Source organism: Lissotriton vulgaris, chromosome 2_1 (genome assembly GCF_964263255.1).
Source record: "Lissotriton vulgaris chromosome 2_1, aLisVul1.2, whole genome shotgun sequence".
Lineage (NCBI taxonomy): Eukaryota > Metazoa > Chordata > Amphibia > Caudata > Salamandridae > Lissotriton > Lissotriton vulgaris.
In genome coordinates, this window is record NC_141687.1 from 1542668262 (window position 1) to 1542681047 (window position 12786).

Below are 12786 nucleotides of genomic sequence, written 5' to 3' on the forward strand. Positions count from 1 at the left end.
AAGCAGGTTACATTGTGTTTATTGGGTCTGCACTGGTTTATGATACAAACATTTGGTTTAAAAAGTCGGGGATCCTCCACAGGTCAGAAACTAAGTTGGCCAGCATATTTACTCTTTCACAAGCCTCCACAAATGGGTCATGTTGGTCATTGAAACATAAATTGGATTAAGAAAGAGTGACATCGTGAATATTTGTGCACAAAAATAATATATTTCATTGCAGAATAATATGAACGTGTGATCAATAACCTCTGGGATGAGATTAGAGTTTAGCCTCTTCCATTGGAGTAAACACTACAGCAAATTAAAACAAACCTCCTAAAATATTCCTTTGAACGAAATGCTGTTTGAAGTCATGGGTAAAAGATACCAGCACAAAAAGATGTTTGCAGAGCTTGGGGATGCCCTATTCTAATCAATACTTCACATGAAGACTAATCCAGCTTCTTTTTTTCAATTTTTTTGTTGAATATTTTATTGACCATTTAATAGGTTGCAAGAGACAGATGTTACATAGATCTAAGATAATTTCACAATTACATAGAACATTCACATCTGTTGCCATGAGCACAATGTAACATGCTACAAGTTAATAGTGGGGGTGGACAATGTATATTTACTTTTCCAACAGGCTATGATGTCCTTGACAATGGCCCACATACATTAAACAATTAAGCAGTAACAAGAATCCGCATTCCGAACTCTGTTGAGCTCCATGCTGGGGCAGGTCCACGTGGATTCACTCAGCTTCTTACTTGGTAATTGAGGGCCATGAACAAAAGTTTATACTTTCAAAGCAGGATTAATTTCACAGGACAGGAAGGAGGGTGTCTCTGTACTTGGCGCTCTTTCTCCACTGCCCAAATGCTTAAATTGTTCCAGCTCTTTTTGTTGGATGTGTTTTGTGCCCTCCTAGATTGACCCATCTACCCAGGAATGATAAGCAATGTTCTCTGGAATGGAGATAGTAGTGCAGTCTTCTAGGTTCGAAAAGAGGAAATCCAAATGTAATTTGCTCAATTACATTTTATTATATTTTGGTTTAAGAATATAAGCATTAGGTTTAGAAGTAATACATTCTTATAAAAATAAGATTTACGGGTAAGTGGAATCCCAGCTGACACGTGCTCTCGCCTCACAGGCCGTAGAGCTTTCTCAAAGTATATTTGTTTTAATATCTAAGTTTGAACAGATTAGTCGGGAAGATGAACACTAAGTCTAGAACACCTATAAATAAAGTCTCTTTGATTCATGTAGATTACATTTTGTCTATGTGCGGTCTTACTGTGATACCCACCAGTGATACCCACTGATCATCATCAGATTTCCCACAAAAAAACAAGCAACCCCCTACAGTATCCATTTCTGCAAAAATAAATGAGGCTAAATACAAATAAATACTCCTCCAAAGGTTTTGTGCTTTTGTGTGCCATGTTGCTATTCTGCAGCAAAGTTTATATGATTGTATCTCAAATATTGGTAGTTGTACACACCTGACTAGCAGAAACTACTCGAACAATCGTCTATTAGTTCCATGAGGACCTTCACAGGATAATTGAGGGAAGGCAGTGGAGATTTGCATTTAGCTTTTAATTGGTAAAAAAAATGAGTAATAAGTGCAAGGGCTGGATTTTTTTTAAGGAGCACGCCACCGGTGACGTTCAATGAGAGTGTGGCTGACTGCCAGGGGATCCTAGTTTTGATTCCACCTAACACACCTTTCTTCCACCACCCTACACTTTTCATTCAAGCTTTCTTTATTTGTCACTGTTTTCCTGTTTTTCTCTTCCTCCTTCTTTATTCCTTGTTTACCTTTCTTTTATTCTGGGTCAAAGTATAATGCTGAAAAATAAAAATGTGGACCGGAGTCCGCGGCAAGCAACCACTGGAACAAATTGAACACTCGTCACCTTCTATTTTCCATGAAGCATGTTGATTCTGGTTTACCAAAAACAATGAAAGGCATGATAATTGGGTGAGCTCTCAACGTTGCTACCACTGGACAATTCCATGATACACCCCTTAGGTTGTGGAACGCCTAACATGTGCCTGTGTGTGGAAGCACACCCATACTGGGGGATACAGGAATAGTCTGAGAGAAAAACATTTTTGACAAGAAAGCCAGTGTACTGTGTTTTTGGATATTCTTCATGGTGCTGCTGTGACAGTGATGGTGACATTCACAGGGCTGTCATCTGGTGGGACAGCTGCAGACAACTGGGAAATTGCAGCAGCCGCAGACGTTAGCTCAGGACTCCCATCTGCAAAGAAGAAGACAGTTAAAGTCTATCTGAGTTATCCAGTCCTTTGTGCTGGAGTACATCACTTGCATGAACTCATAAAACAGATGTTACATTGGAGAAGTGACTTTATAACCATAAACACTTGTCTTAGGCAAGTTGGTAGATCCCTTCTTTTGCATTGCATGGTTGTAAAGCCTTACTCAACCATCTACTAAAACTCTGATTTCGAAACAAATGTGTATTAGACATGAATACATTGCTTGATGACTTGGAGTATCTTGTCTCTGCTTCGCTGCTCATGAGCTAGTTTTGCAATATACAGTTATGGCTCGATACATACTTATATACATTAAAACCGGCAATGATAATTGCAGTTTATTTAACTAACAGGATCACTGCAGGTAGTTGTTCAGGATATTGCGGATGTTAATATGATCCAATAAATATTGTATCCAAAATATTGACTCCCATAATATCATAAATGTAAGTGTGTCTAGGTAGGTATAGATTTACAATTCATAAGCACACATCTATGTAGCTTTAGGGATATATATGTTTTGTCAGGGTACTTGCATGTTAGGCAAGGAATATGCTACTTACCAGTATGCATCTGTTCTTGGCATAGAGGGCTGCAGAGTGGTACATTTATGAATAGATTGCCATCTGGTGTTGGGCTCGGATGATTGCACTTGTTTTTCTCCTAGAGAAGTCTTTTGTCGTCACAAGACCGATGACTCCTCCCTTGGGTGCTAGTGCGCATGGGCATTGGCTCCATCCTTAGATTGTTTTGCCATAGTAGGGTTAGATGGAGTAGTATGATAGAATACAGAAAGAGATGCCCATGTAAGTGTATCTAGATAAGATAGTGTTGGAACAGACACAGGTTCCCGGGGAGGCTGGGAGGGCATGTACCACTCTGCAGCCCTCTATGCCGAGAACAGATGCATACTGGTAAGTAGCATATTCTGTTCGAGGCATATGGGCTGCAGATGGTACATTTATGAATAGACTACACAGCAGTTACCTCCTTAGCGGTGGTCACCAGTGTCTATTGCAACAGTTTGAAATAAAGTTTTTAGTACAGCCTGGCCCACTCTAGCCTGTTGTGTTGCCTGCATATCAACACAGTAGTGTTTTGTGAAGGTATGCGGTGTAACCCAAGTTGCTGCTTTGCATATGTCATCTAGGGGAATGTTTCCTAAGAATGCCATAGATGCCCCTAGTTTACGTGTAGAATGAGCTCTAGGAGGAACAGTTAATGTCCTCTTTGCTTTTATGTAACATTTTTGTATACATTTTACAATCCACCTGCTTTAGAGATAGGATTGCCCTTATGTGTTTGGGAAAACGCTACAAATAGTTGTTTGGTTTTTCTGAAAGTTTGTGTTCTTTCTATGTAATACAATATTGCCCTTTTGACATCTAATGTATGTAGGGCCCTTTCTGCTACCGTCTGTGGTTTTGGAAAGAAGACTGGTAGTTCCACTGGTTGATTAATGTGGAATGCTGAAATTACTTTAGGCAAGAATTTTATTCTGGTGTAACTGTAGGAATGGTTCTTGTATTGTGAATGCCTGTAATTCACTCACTCTTCTGAGGGAGGTAATGGCTATAAGAAAGGCCACCTTCCATGTAAGGAATTTTATTTCACACCTATGCATAGGTTCGAAAGGTGGTCCCATTAGTCTGGTGAGTACTATGTTGAGATTCCAGACCGGGGAAGGCGGTAGTCTTGGTGGAATGACTCTTTTGAGGCCTTCCATGAGGGCTTTTATTGCTGGCACTCTAAACAGGGATAGATGTTGCCTGTTTTGCAGGTACGCTGCTATAGCTGCAAGATGTACTCTAATGCAGGTGTAAGCAAGGTTGCATTGCTGTAAGTGTAGTAAGTAGCAAATAATATTTTTTTTGGATTGTCCAGAGGGTTGATGTTACTGTGACAGTATACAGCAAACCTTTTCCACTTCGCTGCATAGCATGCTCTGGTGGTAGGACTTCTTGCTTGCTTAATGATTTCCATGCAGTTTGGAGGTAAATTTAAGTATCCAAATTCTATGACCTCAGGAGCCAGATCGCTAGGTTCAATTGTTTGGGATATGGGTGCATTATTTCTCCATGGTTCTGTGTAAGGTGCATGGGTAATATTTTTAACTTTTGATGTGGCACCTGTGAGAGTTGCAGGAGCGTGGTGAACCACGGCTGTCGTGCCCACGTGGGTGCTACTAGTATCATGGTCATTGAATGTTGTTGCAGTTTTCGAACCACTAATGGAATTAGTGGGAGAGGGGAAAAGCGTATGCAAATTTGTTGGACCAATTTATCCATAACGCATTGCCCTGCGACAGGTGGCGTGGGTACCTGGATGCGAAGCTTTGGCATTTTGCGTTCTGATGAGTGGCAAAGAGATCTATCTCTGGTTGTCCCCATCTTTGGAAGAATGGCTGCAGTCTTTGGTCGTGCAGTTCCCATTTGTGTATTTGTTCTGACTCTCTGCTTAAGATGTCTGCTATCTGATTTTGAACTCCTGATAGGTGTTCGGCTAACAGATAGATGTTTGGAGGAATGGCCCATCTCCAAATCTCCTGCGCTAGTCTAGATAGTTGGAGAGAGTGTGTCCCCCCCTGTTTATGAATATAATACATTGCTGTCAAGTTGACTGTTCTGATCAGGACTGCTTTGTTGAGAATCTGTATTTGAAAAGCTTGCTAGAAACACTACTAGTAGTTCTCCATGATTGATGTGCAGTCATTTTTTTGGTACACTCCATCTTCCCTGTACTGTATATTTCTCCATATGCGCTCCCAATCCAGTGAGCGATGCATCTGCTGTTAGTATCACTTGTGGAATTGGTTCTAGGAACGACCGCCCCTTGGAAATGTTTGTTGTGTTCCACCACTTCAGAGAGCGATGTGTGCGGTCGTCTACCAACACCAGATCTGTAATCTGACCTTGAGCCTGATTCCACTGTGTTGCTAGACATTCTTGCAGCGGACGCATCTGTAGTCTGGCATAAGGTATTAGCAGTATGCAAGAGGACATCATCCCTAATAGCTGCATGAACACTCGAGCTGTTAGTGAGTGTTGTGGTTGAAATCTTTGAATCAATGTGAGCATTGTTTGAATCCTGACTGGATTGGGGTATACTGTGGCTTTTTCTGTGTCTATAGTAGCCCCTAGATATTGTTGAACTCTGTTTGGTTGCAGGTGGTATTTTGTGTAGTTCACCATAAACCCTAGCTGGTACAGCAACTGAATGGTTTTTTGTGTGTTCTGAAGACATTCTTTTTGTGATTTGGCCTTTATTAGCCAGTCGTCCAAGTAAGGGAAGACATGTATTTGTTGTCTTCTTAGGTGAGCTGCAACCACTACTAGGCATTTTGTGAACACCCTTGGTGGTGTTGTGACCCCAAACGGAAGGACTTTGAACTGATAATGTTGTCCTTCTACAACAAACCTGAGGTATTTCCTGTGGGCTTTGTGAATTGGGATATGAAACTAAGCGTCTTTTAGATCCAGTGTAGAAAGAAAGTCCCCTTTCTTCAGTAAAGGAAGTACTTGTTGGAGCATGACCATGTGGAAATGTTCCGAATTTATGTATGCATTGAGAGGTCTGAGGTCTAGTATTGGCCTTAGAGACCCGTCTTTTTTGAGAATTAGGAAGTATAGAGAGTATACCCCTGTTCCCTGTTGATGTTGTGGAACCTTCTCTATGGCATGCTTTTGTATCAGTGATAGTACTTCCTGCTTTAACAATGTTAGATGATCTTGACTCATTGGACGCTGTTTCGGGGGATGTTTGGTGGGGTAGCTGTGAGTTCTAGGCAATAACCATGTTGGATAATTTGTCTCACCCACCTGTCTGATGTGATGTTTTCCCAGACAGGTAGGAACTGTGATATATGGTCTGGGGGGTGCTGTATGAAGTCACTGTTTTGGGGTAGGGGAGTTGCGGTTGTTATTTCCGTGACCTCTACTTTTGTTGTTGTTACCTCTGTAACTGCCTCTAGAATTACCTCTGGGTGATGTTGGTGTAAAAGAGGTAGATTGCTGGCTTGTGCCTGTATTCTTTGATCCGCCTCTACAGGTGGACCTACGAAAGGAATCCCTTTGAGTTGGCTGTTTCAATGCTCCCATTGACTTAGCCGTTTCTGTGTCATTTTTCATCTTTTCTAACGTCTCATCTGTACCTGAGCCGAAAAGTGTTTTCTCATCAAAAGGCTGGTTCAATAAGGATGTTTGTACCTCTTGTTTGAACCCTGAGACTCTGAGCCATGCATGTCTTCTTAACATGATACTGGTGTTTATGGATCTTGCTGCAGTGTCTGCTGCGTCTAAGGCGCACTTAATGGAAGTGTTAGTTATTATCTTCCCTTCTTGTATGAGCTGATCTGCCCTTTTTTGATGTTCCTTAGGGAGATGTGTAATGAGTTTTTCTAACTCATCATAAGGAGCTCTATCATAACGTGCAAGTAGCGCTTGTTTATTAGCAATGCGCCAGCTGTTTGCCGCATGGGATGCTACTCTTTTGCCAGAGGCATCTATTAACTTGGACTCCTTGTCAGGAGGAGGAGCTTCTCCTGTAGTTAATGAGTTTACTCTCTTACGAGCGTTTGTGACTACTAGCGAGTCCAGAGGTATTTGTCCTTTAATAAATATTGGGTCCTTTGGGGGTGCCTTATATTTTTTATCAAATCTTGGGTTTAATACCCTAGCCCTCACAGGGTCTTTGAATATGTCTGATGTGTGATTGAGGAGACCCTTAAGCATTGGTAGTGTTCCTGTTATGTTAAAATGTTATGTTAAAAATGCTTATACCGCGCTCGGTCACCAATTGGTTTCATGGCGCTCAAAACAATTGCAGGGAAACAGGACAACACAGTAACTCAATAGGCTAACTGAAACAGGTGAGTCTTGAGTAATTTATGGAAGCAAGCATAGCGAGGGCAGATCCTGTGGGAAATAGGAAGAGAATTCCACATCGTGGGGGCCAAAAAAGAAAAACATGAACAACCATGCTTTTTGCATCTGAACCTAGGGGTCGACAGCAGGTTGTGAGAAGCCGATCGAAGGTCTCTAGAGGGGGTATAGCGCTGAAGGCTAGATGTAGTAAAGGCCGGGGCTAGATCTGATAGTGCCTTAAAAAACGTGCAGCCAAGTTTGAACAGGCAGCGGTAGGCTACGGGGATCCAGTGTAATCTTTTCATCAGGGGCGAGACATGTTGGAATTTGGGCTGATGAAAGATTAGTCTAGTAGCCTGGTTTTGCACCAGCTGCAACCGATGGAGATGGTAAACAGGAATTCCAACATAGAGGATGTTAGCGTAATCAATACGCGAAGTGACCAGAGCCATGATGACAAGAGTGAGTGCCTCGGTGTTGAGAAATCTACGAATTTTGCAGGTCCTGCGAAGATGGAAGAAGCAGGATGTTCTTTAAGTAGCAGGTAGTGTTTCTAAAAGGAAATCCTCTATTTGAGGTTCCGAATGTAAGTCTACCATGTGGTATTTTGCTGCCCAATTAATTAACTGTGCAAAACCTGTATTATCATCAGGTGGTGAAGGTTTTGAGGGATACAGTTCAGGGTCATTATCATTATCTGACCCTGCGTTTTAATCTTCCCATGGGTCTGCGTCATCTGGGGGCAGTGTCATCATCCCTAGGAAGTTCTCCCTCCCCTGTGTCACTTTTTACATCTGTTTGTGGTGTATATGGTCGTGGTGTAGAAGGTGGAGGAATAGCTGGCAGAGTGTGAGGAAGAGGAGAAGAGGGTGTGTCTTTAGGTTGAGGAGAAAGGGGAGGAGTTGTATTTGTCCCCATTGTTCTCTTTTTAGGAGGAGGAGCTTTGTCGTCCAACTGTTCATTCTTCCTCTTTTTAGGTAGTTTTGTCACCACCTTGCCAGTTTGTGGATCGATAAACAAAGTCTTTTGTTTTGGATCTGTCTGATGCTCCTGTGTCGGTACCGAAGTTTTTGGTTCCGAAAGGTGCCTTTGCTTCTGACCGTCAGTGTTTTGTGTTTTCGGCACCGAGAGTTTGCTCGAATCCGATTTTTTCAGTGTCGAGTAAGTCTTCTACGTCGAAGCATGTTTCGATTTCGACATGGAATGTTTGGACTGCGAGCCTTCCTTTGTATGGAGCTTGGGTGTCGATGTCGATGTCGATGTCGATGTTGACCGCTTCTCGGATCCAACATGGTGGGAGGCCGAGAGGCGGGGCGTCGGAAACTTTTTTCGGTTGTCTGACCGGGCTCGAAGGTGGGGTCGACACCAAACGGGGTCAGTTTTTTGGTAAAGGGACGTCGTCACTCACGGTTTGATGAACATCGATTTCTTTGACGTCAGACTCGTCCACTTCCGACCCCGACTCGGCCTCATCTTCTTCTTCTTCCTCTTCGGGGTGCTGGGCCTCGAACAGCTCCGGGATTGCCTCTGACTGCATTCTCAACACCTCGTGTCTTCAGGCTCGACAGTTTCTAATCGTCGACTTGGAGGAGAATGCTGCGCAGGCTTCAGAGTCCCTGGATTCGTGTTCAGGTGATAAACAGAGGTTGCACACCTCGTGTAGGTCCTTGTGTGGGAACTTAGCACCACACGTTGGACATCTTTTGAATGGAGTCCTTTCCATGGACTCCGGGCTGGACTGCGTCGAGATAGGCCTCCCGGTCTCGTCGACGTAGAAGTTGGGAATTTTGTTGTTGACGTCAAAGCGCGTCAAAATGGAAATGAACTTGCGCTCGATAACAATACCGTCGAATTGGAAAGGGAATACGCGCCGAAATATCACTTTTTTCTCGTAGTCGATCCGGAGCGCTTCGATCCTCATCCGAACCCGATGGCGGAAAAAAACAATCTAAGGATGGAGCCGATGCCCATGCGCACTAGCACCCAAGGGAGGAGTCATCGGTCTCGTGACGACGAAAGACTTCTCCAAGAGAAAAACAAGTGCAATCATCCAAGCCCAACACCAGATGGCGATCTATTCATAAATGTACCATCTGCAGCCCATATGCCTCAAACAGTAAAGTTACACTTAGCTGCAAATACTTACTTGATGATATTTTAGTAGTTTATATTCTGGCTACAACATGTTTGTGGAACAATGTTAAATCCAATACACTGGTATAATCCTGGCTTAGTTAATAACAGGAAACTTCCATTGTGCCCTGTGTTTAGACTGTGTTATAGCCGGTAAATACATCTACATAGTTGCAGCAGTAGAAATTCGTGAACGATCACTGCTTAATACTTTGGAACTGAGGTACTGGTAAGTGTGAGGACTGATGAACGTCCATTACAAGCTGAGAAGACAGTTATGCTGGTCAACCTTACATGATATTTGGCTTGAAATTAACAAAGCTGAGGTGGTGTATTAGCATTTTTCTAAAAATACAAGATAAAGGTGATAGTGTGACTCTTCTTAGGTCCCCTCAACATTCCTTCTTCAATTCATTACAGACTCAGCTTTTCTGTCCCCTTTACTTTCCTGACTTTGGCCTCCCTGGCCCCCCTCTCCTGATTGTCCTGGATTATGTATTCAGACTGTACTCTATTTACCAGACTCCATTGACTCTTACTTTATCTGTAAGTACTGTGCTATTCTAAAACAACTCTTTGTTGCACTTTTAAACACCACTTACAACTGATTGTACTCTTCTAATTCCAATCACCTATCTTCAGTGACTCCTGATTTCAGCTCCCAACTCCTAATTTTTCTGCTTCATGTCTTCAGTAATTCTTGTATCCATTCACCCGCTATAAATGACTCCTATTGCCTTACTTCTGTCTCATTACTCTGGGTAAGACTAACTCCATAGAATACTATAGTATATTTCAAAAGTGATAGTTGATTTTTTATATGGTGATTGTGCTGTTAACATGAGCTAATATTAACACACACTTGTTTGCTTTCTCCCTCCTCACAGCAGTTCTCTCTCTCTCTACCCCATCCTCACAACACTTCTCTACTCCTCCTTCAAGCCTTCCTCATTTTGAACCCATGCTTTTAACTATTCATTTCTGAAAATGTAAAGAATGCAGTTTTCTGCTACACTTGAACTCGCGGTTTGCTTACTTATTCAAATCTTAGATGTGGACTTCTGCAATTTTATTGATATACAATAATGCACAAATCACGTCTAAATACTTACAAAGGACGATGGATCTCTGAGACTCTTCACCAAATGGAGTCGCTCAAACTTATAGCTACCTGAATATTTAGCCATCATTGTCATATGTATTGCTAGTATTCTCAAAATGGAACCCTAGGATGAACTGGAGCGTTAGATTACAATATCGTTGCAGATACTGGATATGCTTTCTCCAGAGCCATGCACTGATATTTGTGGCATCGCCTCTAGTGGTAGGTTGATGAAAGAAAAAGCGCATGATACTATTATTCAAAGAACAGTTACACAATTGTTAAAATGTGGTACAGTGTACAGAATTTTAAAATAAACCTGTTTAAGACCCACGGACAGCAACACTAAAAAAGCTAAATATTTCAGTATAGGAAACTTCAACCAGTGAGAGATATGGTTCAGGAAATGTACTTAATCCGTGAGTTAAATGTTTAAAATTTAAAAAGGGCACATGTGGTTGAGTCATTTACTGCTGCCTTATTGCAGTCCTCTTGCCAATAAAGAAGAAACATCATATCTCAAACCTACCAACAGCAGGGCCCTCGCCTGTTGCTTCAGATCCAGAGGCTGCTGGTGCAGCTGGAGCAGGAGGCGTTGCACCAGGACCTGCATTATTCTCAGAATCATCAATGTCTGCAGCAGTTTCAGCATCCTCCGGAGAACTAATATGTTCCCGGGCTTCCGCTGGTGCTCTGAAGGAGTTCAAAGACAAAGAACATTTGCACTTTATTTTAGCAAATTATTTCAAGTTTAGTTGCGATTTTTGAGTCAAAGTTTCTGGGTTTGAACCACTTTACACATTCTAGTAACTCAGTAAATGTTGAGATCCTCCATGTATCCAGGTCATTGTGGCATGATGATGATGCCCATTGGAACCCAAATACATTTGCTATCTTTGGCATAAGAATTGAAAGCCAATGTATTCATCCTGAGCAATAAATTTGGAGCCTAAGAAATGAGAAATCTCCTTATTGAATGCCCGTTTAATAATCAGATCTTTATGGTAGGAACCAATGAAAGTAAGACCTGTATAACTACATAACAGCATCTCTGGGGTCAAACAGAATAACTTGCACACCAGGGTAAAAGATACTCCTGATTCTAAGAGATAATTTAAAGAGAGAGAGAGAAGCTAGAAAGATAGAGACATGACTTTTGAAAGCAATGGCATCATCTCATATTATCAAAGGAGTTTGGGTTCCAAGAGAGGAAAACAAACCTGAGTGAGATGCTATTCTTTCCTACAAATTCTTGTGGTAGAAACCTAAACAATGTTTCTAAGATTTATGCAATCTCAGGAAAAAATATATAATATATTTCACTAACTCCAGAGGCCTGAATGTAACATTTGTCTTCATACTGTTGTTTTTGGTCTAAGCAACAACATGTATTGTAGACATCCCATAAAACCTACAGGACTGCCAAACATTTTGTACAATAGTGCCAGTCATTGACCCACTTCAGGGACAGAATTTTGGTTGAAAATTCTGGCACAAAACTGAGTGGAATGGTTAGATTATATTTAGGCAAGCTATTGAGAATTTTATGGGCATCATTTTTTGCACATCATAGCAGTGTCTCTGTTTCCTTAACTATCACCAAATAATGACCAGATTAATTTATCCTTGTGCATCTAATGTGAATATTTACGCCTGATTTTACTAAAATATGAGGTCCACTAACAGAGCTTAAATGATTTACCTATGGTCTCTCCATGTCGCTAGATAAAGGAGATGACAAGCACGGATTGGAAATTATTATCTGGACCTTTGGCATAGTCTCAATTATGGAGTTCTCAAGCTCTCTTATAACCATGTCTTTGTTTGTTTTCTGCACCTCCAAAATGGCAGTCATAAGGCCAGCCCTTTAGTGTTTATCTTGACATGATTACAGATACCTTTTATCCACAGTAGCAATGGATTACTCACCAGTTTACGAGATAGTTTAGCCTGTGGTAATGACGGTGTGGTAACTTTCTGTACCACAAGACTCTTTGAGCTGTGAGTCTTCGGTCATACCACATACTTATCTTTAAATCACTGGTGACACTTGGGAGAGATACCAGGCTGCTGGTAAGCTGTTTTACATTGGCATGGATAGATCTGGTTCTTGTTAAGAGTGGCGCCCCTATTCGGCATTGATTGATTAAGGATTTTGAACACCGCAGTGGCAATTTCTCAGGGCTCTCACATTCTAAGTAGACTACAAGATAATACTTTTGGCATTGGGGGCATGTTCACTATATTCACACTCTGAGCCAGGGAATAGGGAAATGGAGAACCCTGTTGTTTCTGAACACTGATTCCTGTAGTAAAGGTTTCCTTCACAGTGGTGGAATGCGTGGAGTTTGGACACTAAATTGTGAGCTTCATAATAACTTTTGCCTGTTGATTCTGTCCCAGAATTAA

General features: G+C 41.7%; 1 protein-coding gene across 1 annotated transcript in view; it reads right to left on the minus strand.

Annotated features, from left to right (window-relative positions):
* Positions 1–535: 535 nt before the first annotated feature.
* VSIG10L2 (V-set and immunoglobulin domain containing 10 like 2) overlaps positions 536–12786 on the minus strand; it is a 330945-nt gene continuing 318694 nt past the window's right edge. The window contains exons 11-12 of the mRNA XM_086957413.1: positions 10907–11070; positions 536–2261 (exon numbers count right to left, since the gene is read on the minus strand). Of these exons, the coding sequence (XP_086813539.1) occupies positions 2149–2261; positions 10907–11070 (277 nt within the window). The 3' untranslated portion in view covers positions 536–2148. The remainder of the gene's footprint in view (positions 2262–10906; positions 11071–12786) is intronic.